The sequence below is a fragment of the Ylistrum balloti genome, unplaced genomic scaffold (genome assembly GCF_031769215.1).
Source record: "Ylistrum balloti isolate Yb309-2 unplaced genomic scaffold, AGI_CSIRO_Ybal_v1 Utg370164, whole genome shotgun sequence".
In the NCBI taxonomy this organism is placed as follows: Eukaryota; Metazoa; Mollusca; class Bivalvia; order Pectinida; family Pectinidae; genus Ylistrum; species Ylistrum balloti.
Window position 1 is genome coordinate 206,089 of NW_026782158.1, and position 23,726 is coordinate 229,814.

The 23,726-nt window shown below is 39.3% G+C and overlaps 2 protein-coding genes across 2 annotated transcripts; one reads left to right on the top strand and one right to left on the bottom strand.

Annotated features, from left to right (window-relative positions):
* Window positions 1–2,541: 2,541 nt before the first annotated feature.
* LOC132551005 (uncharacterized) lies at window positions 2,542–3,453 on the bottom strand. Its single transcript, XM_060215109.1, has one exon. The coding sequence runs from the start codon at window positions 3,451–3,453 to the stop codon at window positions 2,542–2,544; it is 912 nt and encodes a 303-aa protein (XP_060071092.1).
* Window positions 3,454–9,869: 6,416 nt separating this feature from the next.
* LOC132551006 (uncharacterized) lies at window positions 9,870–22,560 on the top strand. Its single transcript, XM_060215110.1, has 2 exons — window positions 9,870–9,967; window positions 21,279–22,560. Exons 1-2 carry the CDS (start codon window positions 9,870–9,872, stop codon window positions 22,558–22,560), a joined length of 1,380 nt encoding a protein of 459 aa, XP_060071093.1.
* Window positions 22,561–23,726: the final 1,166 nt, after the last annotated feature.

Sequence of the window (23,726 nt, forward strand, 5' to 3'; positions counted from 1 at the left end):
ATTTGATGTAAATAAGATATGTTTAAATCAATATCTTCCGTCTGTTATGATAATGAAGAGAGGATGGGTGCCAATTTGTGCCTTCTGGTGACTATTACTGATGATATACTTTTTGTATGTGAGAACCATGTGTTAAGGATTCAATCAGTTTTAATTCCTACATGTTACAGCTTTTGAATTATAAAATGCAGTAGAATTATAAAAAAGAGCGATATTTAGTATAACACCTGAAGAAGGCATTTATATGCAAAAATTATAACTTATCGATGATAGACACAAAGAAGCTCCCATTGGCACCTATCCACTAAATGAATGCATTGTGTGTGTTCGGAGCCGTGTTACAACACAAATATTTACAAATACAAGGGGGCGTCTTTTCATGTTTCGATCTAACCTATCAACCGTGGCATCTGATTTGGAAAGATTTTGCCAAAATTTAGATATCGTTTGAAAAAAAAAATCCTTTGTTTGACATCAGTAAGACATTGATGAGGTACATGTGATTTAATGAGACGGCCGCCGGGGAAGTTTCTCATTGATCAGAATTTACATATTGTCCAAGTTTGATGAAAATCGAATCTGGACAGGTGACATAAGTGTTGTCTGACACCACAAACACAACGATGATATCCTTCGTCTTATCTTACTGGGTGACAGCCATACACAGACGACTTCTGTTGTAAAATTGTTCGATTGTTGATCAATATTAATTCAACACTATGTTTGTGGAAGACATATTTTATGGTCCCGTTTTAATTATTACTTGTTTAAACTGCATTATAAAAAATAGTAGAGAGAGAGAGAGAGAGAGAGAGAGAGAGAGAGAGAGAGAGAGAAAGAGAGAGAGGGGGGAGTGGGAGGGAGAGAGAGAGGGGGTGGGAGAGAGAGAGAGAGAGAGAGAGAGAGAGAGAGAGAGAGAGAGAGAGAGAGAGAGAGGGAGAGAGAGAGAGAGAGAGAGAGAGAGAGAGAGAGAGAGAGAGAGAGGGGGTGGGAGAGAGAGAGAGCGCGCGCGAGAGAGAGAGAGAGAGAGAGAGAGAGAGAGAGAGAGAGAGAGAGAGAGAGAGAGAGGAGGGGGGAGGGAGAGAGAGAGAGCGCGAGAGAGATAGAGAGAGAGCGAGAGAGATAGAGAGACCCCAAAAAACCTAAACAAATAAACAAAAACAAGCATTTACATTTCTTATTGTATTATTTAATTATATGTATACAATCACGTGCTAAAGCTCCAAAGCAACCAGACATGTATAAATATGCTATAAATATGTTATATGTACAGATAAAAAAGATATAAATAAAACATGGTTAAACTGTGTTTAATCTATGTGAAAAGTGTTCAGTGTATCAGAAAAGTGTTCAGTATATCAGAACAGTGTTCAGTATATCAGAACAGTGTTCAGTATATCAGAGAAAGTGTTCATTATATCAGAAAAGTGTTCAGTCTATCAAAAAAGTGTTCAGTCTATCCGATACTTCGCTGTGACAAAAACAAAAATGATCATACGTATCACATTTCGAAACACGAACTTTTTAAAACTCTTGTATTTTTTGTTTCAGAAGTCAATCACTCATCGACAGTTAGAGTCAAAAACGCAAAAGTACAAAAACATACACATAAAAAGTTTAAGATGTTGAAACCTCACAGAAAGCAAATTGAGTGTAAGACAGGTCTTATGGTAAATGCATAGAGCACGAAATCCTGAAACATAAGCGACATAGAAATCAATGAGATTCTGTTCTTCATCCTTGTGGTTATTTACAGTGATTTCACATAATCTGTGATTTATAAGTCCACACACATATTTATCGCTTTATCCACTAAATAGAGATGTTTTGATACAACTCTAACAGCCTCCAGTAATAGTAAGTTATTTTCGTACAATTTTTGTTGACCGAAGCACTACTACTCGTCACTCTCTGATGCTTGAAACTTGATACATGTATCTAGTAGAAAAAAATCATCAATGCAGGGTCCGAAAAGTGTCGATTTAAAATTAATTCTATAATTCACCTAACAATCTTGGTACGGCTGTGATAGCTATCTAGCTATTAACATTTTCAATCCGTCATGTCAGCCAATCATTTTGTGTCTAGATATTGCACAGTGCGGATTTGCGCAGAATGGCACATCATGTATGAACAATTTATGAACGATCGGCGCGTGACATTGCTATGTTAATATGCTTGTTGCAGATCAACAGTAGATCGAGACAGCAATAACATGATTATATGTCAATGTCACGAGATTGTCCTTTCAAATTCATCATTACCATATGTTGTTGTATGAAGTCATGTTTGAGGACTTCATCAGCAATATAGAAGAACGTTAAATAATTTCACGTAAAGTTCTTATTAAAAAGAGTCTTTCTTTAATCTTAAGTGAACGACATTGTGAAGTTGTTCAATATTTAAAACCATGGTTGAGCTTTTTTAGGGTTTGTTGAGTTTTGCCAGGAAAAGTTCTTGGTGTGCAGTAAGCGAAATTGATCGTAACCTCTGGAGTATTGAGGATGACTCTTGACCAATTGGCCATAGTAAAATAACTACTCACAGAGTCATGGCGTCAAAGTAAGCTAACGATGGACGACGCCATTGTTTCCTTTCCCATATGAAGCGACAGAGATTACCAAGAAAAAACCAATCACACTTACATTTGTGGTAGTACGTTTGGATAGGTACACGTACAAGTATATCTTTGTAGTTGGAGTACATAATATATAAGACCTGTTGGTCCGTACCCATCAGCCTCTTTGTAATTAGACTGTTAACAGCAGATTTGTAGTCGGAAATAAATGGTAACAGATAATCAGGCTGGCCTAGGAACATCCCTCCAGCTATCCACACCATATTCGTGTGTATTATATCCTCAGGTGTTAAACTTTCCTGAAATTCGTCGATTTGCATGAAGGCTATGTGGTCTTTCTTGAGATCTGGAGGCGTTTCTAATGAAAATACTTTTGTCTCTTTATCACGAAAATATCCTGCATCAATCCATGCTAAATGTTTGGTTTTGTACTGCCTCTCATTAATCACAATTTCCAGCAGATCATATTTGGCATGCATAGCACAGGAATAATTTTCATTGATAGTGTTTGGAGGGAATTTCGGATACCATGGTTCGGCAAATACTTTTTTGATATGTGGGGCTAATTTGAATGACCATAGCTTGTTTTTATCTATTTTTATAATGCGTGTCATATAAAGTGGAAATCTTTTTCTAAGATCACGAAACAACGTCTCCATCTCGATAGAATCCGTGAAAAAAATTACTGAATTATTGAATTGCGAATATGCATTTATCCAATTTTTATATGTGTTAAACCCTTGATAATTGTTATTTTGAAATCCCTTTTTCATTGTGCCAAGATCGAAATACGCTGTGACGAAGGTTATGCCATCTTTGAGCTCTTCCATATTGTCGATGTTTACTCGGGGAACGGGCACTAGATGTTCATACATCTGAAAACAACATAATTAAAGCCAAAAAAAGTCAAAACAAAATATCAAATTACTGTAATGTATATAAACTTGAGATTTATTGTTGTCGATGTGCAAATTAATATACAGATAATTTTTTTTTCTTTATAAATTTATTAAAAACAAAAATTGATCTACTCAGCTTAGATTAAATTTCTATTGATGAGAAAGATTTATTGATAAAATATAACTTGGTTTTAACCGTTTCTTTTTTGACATGACATGCACTGTTTCCCCTAATCAAACTAGATTTCATTCCTTTTATTTTCATGTTTGATGTTTTATATAAGAACCAGTTTACTTCGAAGAATTCCAAATTTCACATTAAATATCTGAGCTCACATCAATCGAATTCGCAGTATTTCCATGGTCCTGCCGACTTCCATATAATGACGTTCGACTATATTTGAATTTTGGGACAGTATTTAAAAAAAATAAGATGTTTCTGAATAGGAAACCTACCATGTTGACTTATGGTGTTCGTATGTATCAGTACGCAGTATATTTGTGTTTGAGGACTATATCACGTAACACGCTGCTCTGTCATGGGTGTTTACTGGACAAGACATTTTATTCCTCATTAACTTTATATAAAATACGGCGGGTTTTCTATATGTTGTTTATTGTGGTAGCCACAAACCATATGCTACAAGGAGACCCCGCCTCTAAATGACCCCCAACTTCATGTAACACATACACACATGCGTGTTTGTTAGAGTGTGTGTGCGTGTGCATTTCATAAGCATGTCTTCAAATCGCTTGAGTGAGACGGTGTGGTAAGGGGAATCACTGGAGTGAGACGGTATGGTAATGGTGTATTGGAATCACTGGAGTGTGATGGTATGCTAAGGGTTATAGAAATCGCTGGAGTGTAATGTATGGTAAGGGTTATAGAAATCGCTGGAGTGTGATGGTATGGTAAAGGTGTATTGAAATCGCTGGAGTGTGATGGTATGGTAAGGGTGTATTATAATCGCTGGAGTGTGATAGTACGGTAAGGATTATAGAAATCGCTGGAGTGTGATGTATGGTAAGGGTTATAGAAATCGCAGGAGTGTAACGGTATGATTATGGGGTATTGGAATCGCTGGAGTGTGATGGTATGGTTATGGTGTATTGGAATCGCTGGAGTGTGATGGTATGGTAAGGGTGTATTGGAATCGCTGGAGTGTGATGGTATGGTAAGGGTTATAGAAATCACTGGAGTGTGATGGTATGCTTAGGGGAATCGCTGGAGTGTGATGGTATGGTAAGGGTGTATTATAATCGCTGGAGTGTGATGGTATGGTAAGGGTGTATTGGAATCACTGGAGTGTGATGGTATGGTAAGGGTGTATTATAATCGCTGGAGTGTGATGGTATGGTAAGGAATCGCTGGAGTGTGATGGTATGGTAAGGGTGTATTGGAATCGCTGGAGTGTGATGGTATGGTAAGGTTATAGAAATCGCTGGAGTGTGATGGTATGGTAAGGGTGTATTATAATCGCTGGAGTGTGATGGTATGGTAAGGGTGTATTATAATCGCTGGAGTGTGATAGTATGGTAAGGGTGTATTATAATCGCTGGAGTGTGATGGTATGGTAAGGGTGTATTATAATCGCTGGAGTGTGATAGTATGGTAAGGGTGTATTATAATCGCTGGAGTGTGATGGTATGGTAAGGGTGTATTATAATCGCTGGAGTGTGACGGTATGGTAAGGGTGTATTGGAATCGCTAGAGTGTGACGGTATGGTAAGGGTGTATTGGAATCGCTGGAGTGTGATGGTATGGTAAGGGTGTATTGGAATCGCTAGAGTGTGACGGTATGGTAAGGGTGTATTGGAATCGCTAGAGTGTGACGGTATGGTAAGGGTGTATTGGAATCGCTAGAGTGTGACGGTATGGTAAGGGTGTATTGGAATCGCTAGAGTGTGACGGTATGGTAAGGGTGTATTGGAATCGCTGGAGTGTGACGGTATGGTAAGGGTGTATTGGAATCGCTGGAGTGTGACGGTATGGTAAGGGTGTATTGGAATCGCTGGAGTGTGACGGTTTGGTAAGGGTGTATATAATAGCTAGTGTGTGACGGTATGGTAACGTTCTATTATAATCGCTGGAGTGTGACGGTATGGTAAGGGTGTATTGGAATCGCTGGAGTGTGACGGTATGGTAAGGGTGTATTGGAATCGCTGGAGTGTGACGGTATGGTAAGGGTGTATTGGAATCGCTGGAGTGTGACGGTATGGTAAGGGTGTATTGGAATCGCTAGAGTGTGACGGTATGGTAAGTGTGTATTGGAATCGCTGGAGTGTGATGGTATGGTAAGGGTGTATTGGAATCGCTAGAGTGTGACGGTATGGTAAGTGTGTATTGGAATCGCTGGAGTGTGACGGTATGGTAAGGGTGTATTGGAATCGCTAGAGTGTGACGGTATGGTAAGTGTGTATTGGAATCGCTGGAGTGTGACGGTATGGTAAGGGTGTATTATAATCGCTAGAGTGTGACGGTATGGTAACGGTGTATTATAATCGCTGGAGTGTGACGGTATGGTAAGGGTGTATTATAATCGCTGGAGTGTGACGGTATGGTAAGGGTGTATTGGAATCGCTGGAGTGTGACGGTATGGTAAGGGTGTATTGGAATCGCTGGAGTGTGACGGTATGGTAAGGGTGTATTGGAATCGCTGGAGTGTGACGGTATGGTAAGGGTGTATTGGAATCGCTGGAGTGTGACGGTATGGTAAGGGTGTATTGGAATCGCTGGAGTGTGACGGTATGGTAAGGGTGTATTGGAATCGCTGGAGTGTGACGGTATGGTAAGGGTGTATTGGAATCGCTGGAGTGTGACGGTATGGTAAGGGTGTATTGGAATCGCTGGAGTGTGACGGTATGGTAAGGGTGTATTGGAATCGCTGGAGTGTGACGGTATGGTAAGGGTGTATTGGAATCGCTGGAGTGTGACGGTATGGTAAGGGTGTATTGGAATCGCTGGAGTGTGACGGTATGGTAAGGGTGTATTGGAATCGCTGGAGTGTGACGGTATGGTAAGGGTGTATTATAATCGCTGGAGTGTGACGGTATGGTAAGGGTGTATTATAATCGCTGGAGTGTGACGGTATGGTAAGGGTGTATTGGAATCGCTGGAGTGTGACGGTATGGTAAGGGTGTATTATAATCGCTGGAGTGTGACGGTATGGTAAGGGTGTATTGGAATCGCTGGAGTGTGACGGTATGGTAAGGGTGTATTGGAATCGCTGGAGTGTGACGGTATGGTAAGGGTGTATTATAATCGCTGGAGTGTGACGGTATGGTAAGGGTGTATTGGAATCGCTGGAGTGTGACGGTATGGTAAGGGTGTATTGGAATCGCTGGAGTGTGACGGTATGGTAAGGGTGTATTGGAATCGCTGGAGTGTGACGGTATGGTAAGGGTGTATTGGAATGACTTCTGCTTATTTACAGGTGACGAGTTTTACGACAGTTTACGGAAGTGAGGCTTTATGCATGAGGATGAGTATGAGGCTGTGCGGACTTAATGTTGTGTTTAAGCACGTGCGGGCGGTTAGTGATTTTTATATAACAGATTAGTAGTGAATGTGTGTCTACATGTAGACATTTGATGATACGATTTGGTGCGGGTATGCTTGTAAAATTATTGGCTATATGCGAATGAGCTGTGTATGTTCATGGCTGGTAAAAAATATTGAGTTTATTTATTTCCAATGACAACGTTTAATATTTTTCCTGAGTGCTTTTGATAGAATGAAAATAAGGAAAATTTAATCTGTAAAACACTCAAGAAAACTTCAAAATGAAGTTTAAAAAATTGTAAATATTTACCTTTGCATTGTTGTTCCAGCCATCGTGAAAATGAACTACGTTGACAAAAGAAAGAAAAGCAATGTCAGAAATATTTGAAGTCATGACTTTTAACTAATTTTTTAAGTCAACAACACGAAAATACACAAAAGTGGATTTATTTAGCTTATTTCATCAACGAAATCAAATGTCGACGTAATAGTGTGTTTTTTTTATATGTAAATTTCTCAAAATTTGAATTGTAACCAAAATCTTTAACTATGAAAACGATACGAAGGATAAAGCCAAATAATCCCTTTTTATATTCACACATTTAGGATTGTACTGTGTGTCCCTTTTATACAATATTCACACATTTAGGATTGTATCACTTGTATCCCTTTTATACAATATTCACACATTTAGGATTGTATGCTCGTCACTTGTATCCCTTTTATACAATATTCACACATTTAGGATTGTATGCTCGTCACTTGTGTCCCTTTTATACAATATTTACACATTTAGGATTGTATGCTCGTCACTTTTGTCCCTTTTATACTATATTCACACATTTAGGATTGTATGCTCGTCACTTTTGTCCCTTTTATACTATATTTACACATTTAGGATTGTATGCTCGTCACTTGTGTCCCTTTTATACTATATTTACACATTTAGGATTGTATGCTCGTCACTTGTGTCCCTTTTGTACTATATTTACACATTTAGGATTGTATGCTCGCCACTTGTGTCCCTTTTATACTATATTTACACATTTAGGATTGTATGCTCGTCACTTGTATCCCTTTTATACAATATTCACACATTTAGGATTGTATGCTCGTCACTTGTGTCCCTTTTGTACTATATTTACACATTTAGGATTGTATGCTCGCCACTTGTGTCCCTTTTATACAATATTCACACATTTAGGATTGTATGCTCGTCACTTGTGTCCCTTTTATACAATATTTACACATTTAGAAATAAAGAAATTAAAGATATGCATACTTACGGAAGAGCAATGTCAGAAAGAAAACATAGTCTTTATAAGAAATAAATTGAATGAAATCTGCTGTTATCGAGAAGTGCAACTCATTCCAATTTGGTATCAACTTCAAAGACCTCCAGCTCGATAACCTTGACCTCTGAAGCAATGATAAAAAATAAGGTTACTTTTATCAATATTCACAAGTTCATAACGGACCAAGAGCTTAATACACATGGTGGTTGCTATCAAAATGTTTTATGTATCCAAAATGATATTTTGATTATAAAATATATCCAAGTCTTGTCATAGCTGGTGTATGAACAGAAAATACGCCGAATGTATACTTTCCTTATTTTACAATCGCATTCGAAACGCATAGAGACGATTTATTAATAGGATAAACATTTTGAACCCTGATCATGAACTTCCATGTTTTCATGATGTACAAAAGTTGAAAGCCGCTTACACTTCAATAGCCTCTGGTCTCAGTCTCCTTGTACTTGTTCAGGAGGTCTCTATTACCTCTTTATGTTACCAACGTTTTGGCCTAGTTTCATCGAATTTGAGTTTGAGCTGTTGGGAATCTGTTTGTTATACTCTATGATTGCTACCAATTTATAACAACTTCTAGTAGCCTACCAGAAAGCCTAATGTCTTAACCCCTCTGATATTAATTTAGCCATGGCATGTTAGGAAAGGTTGGTGCATTAGCAACAATAACAAACAGAAAATATCAACCAACAATCATAATCCAAACTCAAATTTAATACAACTAGAGAAAAATTTGAAGAAACGAAAAAATTTACACGGAGACTCCTGAAAAAAAATACAGACAGAAGGAGACGAGTTCGACTTCATAGCGACCTTAAAACAAAAAATAAAAAATCAAATTCAATTTATGGGGAAAACAATTAAACTTTTATCTGATATGACAATGGTTCCTTTTTTCTATTAAAAGGAACGAGTGAAATCAGTTTCATTTGATAAAGAGTCATTATACAGCGGTGAATAAGATCTATTGGATCTGGCAAGTGTGCTGCTTTACTCACAACATTGCAAAAGAAGATTACAGCTTTAAATGACATAAACGACTTGGTGATATGATAAGAAATGTTTACATCTAGTCTCGAACTAAAATTATTTTCTCTGAAAGGTCAAAAACAATTACAAGGATATACCAACATGTCCACATAATCATAATCCAAACTCAAATAAAAATTACAAAAGAAAAAAAGTGTGACGAATAATGAAGAAAAGAAACACGGAGATTCCTGATAGAGTACAAGGACCAGGTGTTCTGTAGGAGTCTTCTCCTCCATCTACGACATCTGCCATGCAAACTTGGCATCCAAGTAAGTAATTTCATGCTCTCAAACTGAGAACAATGAATACAATAGTGGAACCACCGGGCAAACAAGCTAGCAAAACAGGTTCAACTTTAATTCGCACAAAGCAACAACATGTTTCTGAATGAGATCACTATGACGATCGTAAAACGTATCCATTATTTTCAACAACCCGCATCTTTTTGAAAACCCTCTGTTACGGGTTTGTCCGGAAGTTGACGACATTTCGCACGAAAATCGTTATAATGGGAATAGGCACTTGAATATCGACTCAAATGCAACATGTTGAAACCAGACGTTGAAGATGCAGGAATGTTGTTATTCCAGAAACTGAAAATTCATAATAGTGAATTCATCAGGCTTGATGAAAAGCTGTCTATGTGGGTTTTGCTGTAGGATCGAGATAATGTAGAGTCTTTCTCTTGTGGATATATACGATGGACTTGATCAATAAAGACAAGGCGTTATCAATATATTTGAATGTGAAATTAACTTTCCAAGGTCTTTGTGACAAAACTCTCCAATAAATTCAACCTCGTATGAAAACAAAAACAGCCAACAAAGAGTGACAGTTTGTTCCTGTAGATAAGCCAATTTTAAGGACACCACACCTACGTGTGAGAGGCGAATTCATGTGTTATGTGTGTGTGTCATCGGGAGGTCGTGATATGTCGAAGCCTACAAATATGACATGTGACTTTATCAAAAAAACCCATTGGTAATTAGATAATTTCGAAATAGCAATTCACTCTGTCTCTGTCTTTCTGGTGTACAGTTTCATACTTCATAGATTGGCGAGTGGTGTGTCTTGTGCAACAAAACCTACCTGTATACAGGTATATATATTATGTTTACAAAATGAGTGTAATGCAGAAGTAATGAAAATAACGTTTCTTTTCTGATGGTGTGAGATTTTAATGATTAATTGTCAAGACAAAAAAGGACGTCCATTTAATGTTACATACACTAGAAAAGTATATTATTGATAAAATAAAGGAGTGTTTGTACAGCAAGACTGGTAACATATGGCACTTTGAAAACAACACACTCTTACTTCCGAGTGTGTCTTTAACCAAGAAATTGTTCCCAAATGGTGTTTAAAGCCAATCCAGGTGGAAGATAAATAGAATGTCCTCCGTTACATGTAACACTTTCTATTTATATTCCCGCAATTCTATTAAAAATCCAAACAAAGCAAAAACCAGGAATACGTCGTTTTAATTTCTCGCCTGACCAAATACTGACGTCAGCAAGTTAAAAATCTGAGAACAGCCGTAATAATATAGTTCTTTGTGTCATCATATATAGCAATTGTGTCATCATATATAGCAATTGTGTCATCATATATAGCAATTGCATGAAAAAGTACAGTCACAAAAACTTGATTATTGATCTACAAATGTTAACTTTCGCATTTTTGAGAAATAAGATGATAACGTTATTTTTTCGTTCGTTTGAAATAAAAGCAGTTTACTGCGGCTCTCAGTCAGATTTCACAGGATGTCTACTGTGTCTTCAGGAATGATTTACTCTCACGTGTCGTGAAGTGGAATGGTACAATATTCAGAAAATGGAACAATCACGTAAATTATACAGGGAAGTCAAGCCTGTCAGTAAGACACGACATTATGTTCGTAACGGATTCTACATTTATAATTTTGACGGGCAGATTGGTATCTGGTATGTTTTTGCGATAATAATGAATTTGTGGCAAATTTACATGTTGATAAGAGATGTGTTGTGTCATAATCTGATAGCTTTGCAAAGTTATTTATTTTCATGAAGGTCTTACTTATGTCCAACAACTTGGTATATTTCATTTTGTTGTATATTGATACCGAAGTGAAAGTGAGGCTGGTTTTGTTTACCATGGAGACAACTAAATTCATAAATTCTTATACCGACCGAATCTGTGTAAATTTAGTATACAGTCTCATATACTACTATTTGGCGTATAAATGATATATATATAGGCGAATGCGACACAGAATGTAAATATTACATTTGTATCTATCAGGACTACTTTGACTACCGAATATGTACACATACTCTTCACCAGGCACACTCCCGTCTGGTTTACATAGAACTAAACGGCAAACTGGTGGTAGAATATAACTACAGATACTTAAAAAAATTTTAAAAATTCTATCCCGCATGTATCCAGAAACCATTTCTGGCTTTAAATAAACCACGATAGAACCGCACACCGTGCGCACGTATTTTGTCCAGATTTCCAATACTGCACACATCGTGCACACATCGTCAGATATTACTTTGGGAGTGACCTTGATCTACTTATATTTCCGGAACACCTGTTCTTATTTTGCTAAAGAATCAAACTTTTGAACTGAAATACTAGAAACATTTGAAGTCAGTTATGGAAAGCATAACTTGTGACATTGAATAGTGTTCGGTATGATCCTTATTTCAAATCGAGTTGCCATTTTGGTCTGAATTATAACGCCTATAACCAGACTGACAACCAAAACTTAGATTTTGTGGAACCTTTTTCGGCAACTTAGATAGCATAAAGATTTGAGGAATGTTTCTAATATCTCCATTTCAGTGTTAGTATAGTTGTCTGCTGGTGGGAAGAGGTGGCAGGGAATGAAATACAAATCGGCCCCCGTCGTTGGTGGGAAGAGGTGGCAGGGAATGAAATACGGCCCGTGACGTGTTTGTAGTACGTTTTACATTGTAACTAGTGACGTGTTTGTAGTGAGGCCGTTTTCTCATTGAGGTTGTTTTAACTAGTGACGTGTTTGTAGTGAGGCCGTTTTCTCATTGAGGCTGTTTTAACTAGTGACGTGTTTGTAGTGAGGCCGTTTTCTCATTGAGGCTGTTTTAACTAGTGACGTGTTTGTAGTAGGGCCGTTTTCTCATTGAGGCTGTTTTAACTAGTGACGTGTTTGTAGTGAGGCCGTTTTCTCATTGAGACTGTTTTAACTAGTGACGTGTTTATAGTGAGGCCGTTTTCTCATTGAGACTGTTTTAACTAGTGACGTGTTTATAGTGAGGCCGTTTTCTCATTGAGACTGTTTTAACTAGTGACGTGTTTGTAGTAGGGCCGTTTTCTCATTGAGGCTGTTTTAACTAGTGACGTGTTTGTAGTAGGGCCGTTTTCTCATTGAGGCTGTTTTAACTAGTGACGTGTTTGTAGTAGGGTCGTTTTCTCATTGAGGCTGTTTTAACTAGTGACGTGTTTGTAGTAGGGCCGTTTTCTCATTGAGGCTGTTTTAACTAGTGACGTGTTTGTAGTAGGGCCCGTTTTCATTGAGGCTGTTTTAACTAGTGACGTGTTTGTAGTGAGGCCGTTTTCTCATTGAGTCTGTTTTAACTAGTGACGTGTTTGTAGTGAGGCCGTTTTCTCATTGAGGCTGTTTTAACTAGTGACGTGTTTGTAGTATGGCCGTTTTCTCATTGAGGCTGTTTTAACTAGTGACGTGTTTGTAGTGAGGCCGTTTTCTCATTGAGTCTGTTTTAACTAGTGACGTGTTTGTAGTGAGGCCGTTTTCTCATTGAGACTGTTTTAACTAGTGACGTGTTTGTAGTGAGGCCGTTTTCTCATTGAGGCTGTTTTAACTAGTGACGTGTTTGTAGTGAGGCCGTTTTCTCATTGAGGCTGTTTTAACTAGTGACGTGTTTGTAGTGAGGCCGTTTTCTCATTGAGGATGTTTTAACTAGTGACGTGTTTGTAGTAGGCCGTTTTCTCATTTTCTCATTGAGGTGTTTTAACTAGTGACGTGTTTGTAGGGCCGTTTTCTCATTGAGGCTGTTTTGAGGCCGTTTTCTCATTGGCTGTTTTAACTGTTTTAACTAGTGACGTGTTTGTAGTGAGGCCGTTTTCTCATTGAGGCTGTTTTAACTAGTGACGTGTTTGTAGTAGGGACGTTTTCTCATTGAGGCTGTTTTAACTAGTGACGTGTTTGTAAGGCCGTTTTCTCATTGAGCTGTTTTAACTAGTGACGTGTTTGTAGTGAGGCCGTTTTCTCATTGAGGCTGTTTTAACTAGTGACGTGTTTGTGTAGTGAGGCCGTTTTCTCATTTAGGCTGTTTTAACTAGTGACGTGTTTGTAGTGAGGCCGTTTTCTCATTTGTTTTAACTAGTGACGTGTTTTAGGCCGTTTTCTCATTGACTAGTGACGTGTTTGTTTGTTTTAGTGACGTGTTTGAGGGCCGTTTTCTCATTGAGGCTGTTTTAACTAGTGACGTGTTTTAGTGATTTAACTAGTGAGGGCCGTTTTCTCATTGAGGCTGTTTTAACTAGTGACGTGTTTGTAGTAGGGCCGTTTTCTCATTGAGGCTGTTTTAACTAGTGACGTGTTTGTAGTGAGGCCGTTTTCTCATTGAGGCTGTTTTAACTAGTGACGTGTTTGTAGTGAGGCCGTTTTCTCATTGAGGTTGTTTTAACTAGTGACGTGTTTGTAGTGAGGCCGTTTTCTCATTGAGACTGTTTTAACTAGTGACGTGTTTGTAGTGAGGCCGTTTTCTCATTGAGGCTGTTTTAACTAGTGACGTGTTTGTAGTGAGGCCGTTTTCTCATTGAGGCTGTTTTAACTAGTGACGTGTTTGTAGTGAGGCCGTTTTCTCATTGAGGCTGTTTTAACTAGTGACGTGTTTGTAGTGAGGCCGTTTTCTCATTGAGGCTGTTTTAACTAGTGACGTGTTTGTAGTGAGGCCGTTTTCTCATTGAGACTGTTTTAACTAGTGACGTGTTTGTAGTAGGGCCGTTTTCTCATTGAGGCTGTTTTAACTAGTGACGTGTTTGTAGTGAGGCTGTTTTCTCATTGAGACTGTTTTAACTAGTGACGTGTTTGTAGTGAGGCCGTTTTCTCATTGAGGTTGTTTTAACTAGTGACGTGTTTGTAGTGAGGCCGTTTTCTCATTGAGGCTGTTTTAACTAGTGACGTGTTTGTAGTGAGGCCGTTTTCTCATTGAGACTGTTTTAACTAGTGACGTGTTTGTAGCAGGGCCGTTTTCTCATTGAAGCTGTTTTAACTAGTGACGTGTTTGTAGTGAGGCCGTTTTCTCATTGAGGCTGTTTTAACTAGTGACGTGTTTGTAGTGAGGCCGTTTTCTCATTGAGTCTGTTTTAACTAGTGACGTGTTTGTAGTAGGGCCGTTTTCTCATTGAGGCTGACGTGTTTGTAGTAGGGCCGTTTTCTCATTGAGACTGTTTTAACTAGTGACGTGTTTGTAGTAGGGCCGTTTTCTCATTGAGGCTGTTTTAACTAGTGACGTGTTTGTAGTGAGGCCGTTTTCTCATTGAAGCTGTTTTAACTGGTGCCGTATTTGTAGTAAGGCCGTTTTAACTTGTGTCGCATTTGTAGTTAGGCCGTTTTAACTGGTGTCGTGTTTGTAGTAAGGCCGTTTTCTCATTGAGGCTGTTTTAACTAGTGACGTGTTTGTAGTGAGGCCGTTTTCTCATTGAGGCTGTTTTAACTAGTGACGTGTTTGTAGTGAGGCCGTTTTCTCATTGAGGCTGTTTTAACTAGTGACGTGTTTGTAGTAGGGCCGTTTTCTCATTGAGGCTGTTTTAACTAGTGACGTGTTTGTAGTGAGGCCGTTTTCTCATTGAGGCTGTTTTAACTAGTGACTTGTTTGTAGTGAGGCCGTTTTCTCATTGAGACTGTTTTAACTAGTGACGTGTTTGTAGTACTAGTGACGTGTTTGTAGTGAGGCCGTTTTCTCATTGAGGCTGTTTTAACTAGTGACGTGTTTGTAGTAAGGCCGTTTTCTCATTGAGGCTGTTTTAACTAGTGACGTGTTTGTAGTGAGGCCGTTTTCTCATTGAGGTTGTTTTAACTAGTGACGTGTTTGTAGTGAGGCCGTTTTCTCATTGAGGCTGTTTTAACTAGTGACGTGTTTGTAGTGAGGCCGTTTTCTCATTGAGGCTGTTTTAACTAGTGACGTGTTTGTAGTGAGGCCGTTTTCTCATTGAGGCTGTTTTAACTAGTGACGTGTTTGTAGTCTGGCCGTTTTCTCATTGAGGCTGTTTTAACTAGTGACGTGTTTGTAGTAGGGCCGTTTTCTCATTGAGGCTGTTTTAACTAGTGACGTGTTTGTAGTAGGGCCGTTTTCTCATTGAGGCTGTTTTAACTAGTGACGTGTTTGTAGTGAGGCCGTTTTCTCATTGAGACTGTTTTAACTAGTGACGTGTTTGTAGTAGGGCCATTTTCTCATTGAGGCTGTTTTAACTAGTGACGTGTTTGTAGTGAGGCCGTTTTCTCATTGAGGCTGTTTTAACTACTGACGTGTTTGTAGTGAGGCCGTTTTCTCATTGAGGCTGTTTTAACTAGTGACGTGTTTGTAGTGAGGCCGTTTTCTCATTGAGGCTGTTTTAACTAGTGACGTGTTTGTAGTGAGGCCGTTTTCTCATTGAGGCTGTTTTAACTAGTGACGTGTTTGTAGTGAGGCCGTTTTCTCATTGAGGCTGTTTTAACTAGTGACGTGTTTGTAGTGAGGCCGTTTTCTCATTGAGGCTGTTTTAACTAGTGACGTGTTTGTAGTGAGGCCGTTTTCTCATTGAGGCTGTTTTAACTAGTGACGTGTTTGTAGTGAGGCCGTTTTCTCATTGAGGCTGTTTTAACTAGTGACGTGTTTGTAGTAAGGTCGTTTTCTCATTGAGGCTGTTTTAACTAGTGACGTGTTTGTAGTGAGGCCGTTTTCTCATTGAGGCTGTTTTAACTAGTGACGTGTTTGTAGTGAGGCCGTTTTCTCATTGAGGCTGTTTTAACTAGTGACGTGTTTGTAGTGAGGCCGTTTTCTCATTGAGGCTGTTTTAACTAGTGACGTGTTTGTAGTGAGGCCGTTTTCTCATTGAGGCTGTTTTAACTAGTGACGTGTTTGTAGTGAGGCCGTTTTCTCATTGAGGCTGTTTTAACTAGTGACGTGTTTGTAGTAAGGTCGTTTTCTCATTGAGGCTGTTTTAACTAGTGACGTGTTTGTAGTAGGGCCGTTTTCTCATTGAGGCTGTTTTAACTAGTGACGTGTTTGTAGTAAGGTCGTTTTCTCATTGAGGCTGTTTTAACTAGTGACGTGTTTGTAGTGAGGCCGTTTTCTCATTGAGGCTGTTTTAACTAGTGACGTGTTTGTAGTGAGGCCGTTTTCTCATTGAGGCTGTTTTAACTAGTGACGTGTTTGTAGTAGGGCCGTTTTCTCATTGAGGCTGTTTTAACTAGTGACGTGTTTGTAGTAGGGCCGTTTTCTCATTGAGGCTGTTTTAACTAGTGACGTGTTTGTAGTAAGGCCGTTTTCTCATTGAGGCTGTTTTAACTAGTGACGTGTTTGTAGTGAGGCCGTTTTCTCATTGAGACTGTTTTAACTAGTGACGTGTTTGTAGTGAGGCCGTTTTCTCATTGAGGTTGTTTTAACTAGTGACGTGTTTGTAGTGAGGCCGTTTTCTCATTGAGGCTGTTTTAACTAGTGACGTGTTTGTAGTGAGGCCGTTTTCTCATTGAGGTTGTTTTAACTAGTGACGTGTTTGTAGCAGGGCCGTTTTCTCATTGAGGCTGTTTTAACTAGTGACGTGTTTGTAGTAGGGCCGTTTTCTCATTGAGGCTGTTTTAACTAGTGACGTGTTTGTAGTGAGGCCGTTTTCTCATTGAGGCTGTTTTAACTAGTGACGTGTTTGTAGTAGAGGCCGTTTTCTCATTGAGGCTGTTTTAACAGCTGTTTTAACTAGTGACGTGTTTGTAGTAGGGCCGTTTTCTCATTGAGGCTGTTTTAACTAGTGACGTGTTTGTAGTGAGGCCGTTTTCTCATTGAGGCTGTTTTAACTAGTTGACGTGTTTTTAGTGACGTGTTTGTAGTGAGGCCGTTTTCTCATTGAGGCTGTTTTAACTAGTGACGTGTTTGTAGTGAGGCCGTTTTCTCATTGAGACTGTTTTAACTAGTGACGTGTTTGTAGTGAGGCCGTTTTCTCATTGAGGCTGTTTTAACTAGTGACGTGTTTGTAGTAGGGCCGTTTTCTCATTGAGGCTGTTTTAACTAGTGACGTGTTTGTAGTAGGGCCGTTTTCTCATTGAGGCTGTTTTAACTAGTGACGTGTTTGTAGTGAGGCCGTTTTCTCATTGAGACTGTTTTAACTAGTGACGTGTTTGTAGTGAGGCCGTTTTCTCATTGAGGCTGTTTTAACTAGTGACGTGTTTGTAGTAGGGCCGTTTTCTCATTGAGGCTGTTTTAACTAGTGACGTGTTTGTAGTAGGGCCGTTTTCTCATTGAGGCTGTTTTAACTAGTGACGTGTTTGTAGTGAGGCCGTTTTCTCATTGAGGTTGTTTTAACTAGTGACGTGTTTGTAGTTGGGCCGTTTTCTCATTGAGGCTGTTTTAACTAGTGACGTGTTTGTAGTGAGGCCGTTTTCTCATTGAGGATGTTTTAACTAGTGACGTGTTTGTAGTGAGGCCGTTTTCTCATTGAGGCTGTTTTAACTAGTGACGTGTTTGTAGTGAGGCCGTTTTCTCATTGAGGCTGTTTTAACTAGTGACGTGTTTGTAGTGAGGCCGTTTTCTCATTGAGTCTGTTTTAACTAGTGACGTGTTTGTAGTGAGGCCGTTTTCTCATTGAGGTTGTTTTAACTAGTGACGTGTTTGTAGTGAGGCCGTTTTCTCATTGAGGCTGTTTTAACTAGTGACGTGTTTGTAGTGAGGCCGTTTTCTCATTGAGGCTGTTTTAACTAGTGACGTGTTTGTAGTGAGGCCGTTTTCTCATTGAGGCTGTTTTAACTAGTGACGTGTTTGTAGTAGGGCCGTTTTCTCATTGAGGCTGTTTTAACTAGTGACGTGTTTGTAGTGAGGCCGTTTTCTCATTGAGGCTGTTTTAACTAGTGACGTGTTTGTAGTAGGGCCGTTTTCTCATTGAGGCTGTTTTAACTAGTGACGTGTTTGTAGTGAGGCTGTTTTCTCATTGAGGCTGTTTTAACTAGTGACGTGTTTGTAGTGAGCTGTTTTAACTAGTGACGTGTTTGTAGTGAGGCCGCCTGTTTTGAACTGTTTTAACTGGTGACGTGTTTGTAGTGAGGCCGTTTTCTCATTGAGGCTGTTTTAACTAGTGACGTGTTTGTAGTAGGGCCGTTTTCTCATTGAGGCTGTTTTAACTAGTGACGTGTTTGTAGTGAGGCCGTTTTCTCATTGAGGCTGTTTTAACTAGTGACGTGTTTGTAGTGAGGCCGTTTTCTCATTGAGGCTGTTTTAACTAGTGACGTGTTTGTAGTGAGGCCGTTTTCTCATTGAGGCTGTTTTAACTAGTGACGTGTTTGTAGTGAGGCCGTTTTCTCATTGAGGCTGTTTTAACTAGTGACGTGTTTGTAGTGAGGCCGTTTTCTCATTGAGGCTGTTTTAACTAGTGACGTGTTTGTAGTAGGGCCGTTTTCTCATTGAGGCTGTTTTAACTAGTGACGTGTTTGTAGTAGGGTCGTTTTCTCATTGAGGCTGTTTTAACTAGTGACGTGTTTGTAGTAGGGCCGTTTTCTCATTGAGGCTGTTTTAACTAGTGACGTGTTTGTAGTGAGGCCGTTTTCTCATTGAGGCTGTTTTAACTAGTGACGTGTTTGTAGTGAGGCCGTTTTCTCATTGAGACTGTTTTAACTAGTGACGTGTTTGTAGTGAGGCCGTTTTCTCATTGAGGCTGTTTTAACTAGTGACGTGTTTGTAGTGAGGCCGTTTTCTCATTGAGGCTGTTTTAACTAGTGACGTGTTTGTAGTGAGGCCGTTTTCTCATTGAGGCTGTTTTAACTAGTGACGTGTTTGTAGTGAGGCCGTTTTCTCATTGAGACTGTTTTAACTAGTGACGTGTTTGTAGTGAGGCCGTTTTCTCATTGAGGTTGTTTTAATCAGTGACGTGTTTGTAGTAGGACCGTTTTCTCATTGAGGCTGTTTTAACTAGTGACGTGTTTGTAGTGAGGCCGTTTTCTCATTGAGGCTGTTTTAACTAGTGACGTGTTTGTAGTGAGGCCGTTTTCTCATTGAGGCTGTTTTAACTAGTGACGTGTTTGTAGTAGGGCCGTTTTCTCATTGAGACTGTTTTAACTAGTGACGTGTTTGTAGTAGGGCCGTTTTCTCATTGAGGTTGTTTTAACTAGTGACGTGTTTGTAGTGAGGCCGTTTTCTCATTGAGGCTGTTTTAACTAGTGACGTGTTTGTAGTAGGGCCGTTTTCTCATTGAGGCTGTTTTAACTAGTGACGTGTTTGTAGTGAGGCCGTTTTCTCATTGAGGCTGTTTTAACTAGTGACGTGTTTGTAGTGAGGCCGTTTTCTCATTGAGGCTGTTTTAACTAGTGACGTGTTTGTAGTGAGGCCGTTTTCTCATTGAGGCTGTTTTAACTAGTGACGTGTTTGTAGTGAGGCCGTTTTCTCATTGAGGCTGTTTTAACTAGTGACGTGTTTGTAGTGAGGCCGTTTTCTCATTGAGGCTGTTTTAACTAGTGACGTGTTTGTAGTGAGGCCGTTTTCTCATTGAGGCTGTTTTAACTAGTGACGTGTTTGTAGTGAGGCCGTTTTCTCATTGAGGCTGTTTTAACTAGTGACGTGTTTGTAGTGTGGCCGTTTTCTCATTGAGGCTGTTTTTAGTCCGTTTTCTCATTGAGGCTGTTTTAACTAGTGACGTGTTTGTAGTGAGGCCGTTTTCTCATTGAGGCTGTTTTAACTAGTGACGTGTTTGTAGTGAGGCCGTTTTTTCATTGAGGCTGTTTTAACTAGTGACATTGAGGCTGTTTTAACTAGTGACGTGTTTGTAGTAGTGCCGTTTTCTCATTGAGGCTGTTTTAACTAGTGACGTGTTTGTAGTGAGGCCGTTTTCTCATTGAGACTGTTTTAACTAGTGACGTGTTTGTAGTGAGGCCGTTTTCTCATTGAGACTGTTTTAATCAGTGACGTGTTTGTAGTAGGGCCGTTTTCTCATTGAGGCTGTTTTAACTAGTGACGTGTTTGTAGTGAGGCCGTTTTCTCATTGAGGTTGTTTTAACTAGTGACGTGTTTGTAGTAGGGCCGTTTTCTCATTGAGGCTGTTTTAACTAGTGACGTGTTTGTAGCAGGGCCGTTTTCTCATTGAGGCTGTTTTAACTAGTGACGTGTTTGTAGTGAGGCCGTTTTCTCATTGAGACTGTTTTAACTAGTGACGTGTTTGTAGTAGGGCCATTTTCTCATTGAGGCTGTTTTAACTAGTGACTTGTTTGTAGTGAGGCCGTTTTCTCATTGAGACTGTTTTAACTAGTGACGTGTTTGTAGTGAGGCCGTTTTCTCATTGAGGCTGTTTTAACTAGTGACGTGTTTGTAGTAGGGCCGTTTTCTCATTGAGGCTGTTTTAACTAGTGACGTGTTTGTAGTAGGGCCGTTTTCTCATTGAGGCTGTTTTAACTAGTGACGTGTTTGTAGTAGGGCCGTTTTCTCATTGAGGCTGTTTTAACTAGTGACGTGTTTGTAGTGAGGCCGTTTTCTCATTGAGACTGTTTTAACTAGTGACGTGCGACCTGCTTGGATTTATTGCACCCGTTGTGTGTCAAGGCAGGATTCTGATGAGAAATCTCGTTTGTAAAACTGTTGATTGGGATGCACCATTATCAGAGGATAATCGTGACAGATGGGAATAATGGTCTTTACGTGATTTAAACTCTATTTCAATCCCACGAACATACATACCATGTTCTTTGTCAAATGTTGATAAAAAATGTATTAATGTGTTTTGTGACGCTTCAGAGAAGGCAATGTCATCAGTGGCTTATGTGAGAGCAGAAGGAAATGTTTCTGTTGGATTTGTACTAAGAGTAAAGTTGCACCTAAACATGGACACACAATCCCTCGTTTAGAATTGTGTGCTGCAGTTACAGCAGTTGAATTAGCAGAAGCTGTATCTGATGCGTTGGAATTTGCGCTACAGGAAATAAAGTTTTATTCTGACAGTAAAGTGGTGCTGGGATACATTCAAAATCGAGTTCGAAGATTTTCTGTATATGTAGATAATAGAGTTGCTAGAATACTTAAGAACGCCTCCAGTGAACAGTGGTTTTATGTGAGAACCGATCAAGGAACTCGCCAAATTTCAGCACGCAGCTTGAAAAATAGCACGTGGTTACAGGGACCATCATTTCTACGTCAGAAAGAAGTAGAGAGCTTTGATTTTGTTGAAGATCCAGAGACTGATGCATCAGAAATGTATGCAATGAAATGTACTGTAATGTTAACACATTCCTTAGGAACAGAACGTTTCCAGCGTTTTTCGCAATGGAGCAGTTTAGTGAAAGCCATCATGAATTTGAAGCTTTTTGTTAGACATTCAGTAACTCAGTGTGAGAAAGTTGTCTCAGTACAGGACTATCTGAATGCTGAAAGATTCGTTATTAAACAAGTGCAGCAGGAATCTTTTTCTGAAGATATATCATGTTTCCAAGACAAGAAACCATTGCCAAGGAACAGCAGTATTTTGTCATTAAATCCCTTTCTAGATAAGGATGGACTGTTAAAAGTTGGAGGACGTCTTAATAGAGCTGATTTGGATAAGTCAGAAATGCATCCATGGATTCTACCTCAGAAACATCATGTTTCAACACTTATTGTAAGACATTTTCATAATATTGTGAAGCACCAAGGTCGCAACAGAACTGAAGGCGCGGTCAGATCTGGAGACTACTGGATTATAGGAAGTAAACGCCTGATAGCTTCAGTTATTCACAGTTGTGTTAAATGCAGGAAATTGAGAGGTAAAGAATTGCATCAAATCATGTCAGAATTGCCGAAAGACAGAGTGATCCCTAGTTCCCCTTTTACTTCAGTTGGAGTGGATGTTTTTGGTCCATGGCAAGTTATTGAAAGGCAAACTCGAGGAGGGTTAGCCAACAGTAAGAGATGGGGAGTTTTGTACACTTGTTTAGCGTCGCGTGCAATTCACATTGAAATTGAGGAGGAAATGACAACATCAGCTTTCATTAATGCAACGAGGAGATTTATGGCTATTCGAGGAAAATCAAGTGAATTTAGGTAGTAATTTCATTGGTACCACTGATTTGATGAAGATTGATGTGATAAATGTGGAAGATGGTCCATTGAAGAAGATTCTATTTAATAGTGGGCCTGTATGGTGTTTCAACTCTCTCCATTCATCCCACATGGGAGGTGTGTGGGAGCGTCTGATTGGTATAGTAAGACGTGTACTTGAAAGCGTAATGTCAGGAGTGTTTGCGAAGAATCTTGCACATGATGTGTTAGTTACATTCATGGCAGTGTTCACAGCCACAGTAAACTCTAGATCGTTGACAAATGATCCAGAGAACCCCATGATTTTAACTCCTAATATGTTGCTGACACAGAAATCTGCAGATAATTGTGAGTTCACAGGAGATATTAATGTGCAACACATGTATAAAGCACAATGGAAGAATGTTCAGGCTTTAGAAAATACATTCTGGAAAAGATGGAAAGCAGAATATTTACAATCTCTTCAGAGCAGAAGCAAGTGGGTTTATCACCAGCGTGATTTGTGTGTTGGAGATATTGTTTTTGTGAAGGAAGCTGTGTCACTACGAAATGATTGGCCCATGGGAATTGTGAGAGAAGTTTACTCGAGTGCGGATGGACATGTTAGGAAGGTTTCTGTGAAAGTGTGTTTGAAGGGACAAAAATCTGTAAAATGTACACACGACCTACTACGGAACTTATTTTGCTGCAGGAGACAGGTTAAATTATTCTTAATAAGTATATGTAGTTATATATATCATATCATGCGGGGAGTATTATGTTATCCTCATAATTAACAGAGATTTAATGCATAATTACGAAATTCAAGATTGTTAAGTGCAAGATTGATCTAATAACTCTGAGTTGATAGTTCCAGTGGTATTTAGCTGAATCACTGTTTAGTGAAAGTTTTGTCAGTAACTTAGTAAGAGGTATCTCCCTTGGACCACTATCTGGACTAAGACCACAATTAAATACTTCCGGGTTGAGTACCCACGAATAAAGTCCCTAAAAAATGTATGTGTGTAAATCATTCATATTGAACATGTATTTTGTGCTGCAGGATCCGGTGTAAAAAGTCCTGTTTTCACCTTTACCCCTGACCCGGATGTATATAATTGACGTTGGTGACACACATGGAGGTATATCTCCAGAAAATGCCCAACATGATGGGTTGAAACTTTTACATTTTGC

Excerpts from the sequence above, each read along its gene's own strand:
- LOC132551006 (XM_060215110.1), top strand. The coding sequence starts at position 9,870 with ATGTTGAAACCAGACGTTGAAGATGCAGGAATGTTGTTATTCCAGAAA. Across the intron at positions 9,968-21,278 it reads CTTGATGAAAAGCTGTCTAT|AGAAGGCAATGTCATCAGTG; the intron begins GTGGGTTTTGCT and ends GTGACGCTTCAG.
- LOC132551005 (XM_060215109.1), bottom strand. The coding sequence starts at position 3,453 with ATGTATGAACATCTAGTGCCCGTTCCCCGAGTAAACATCGACAATATG.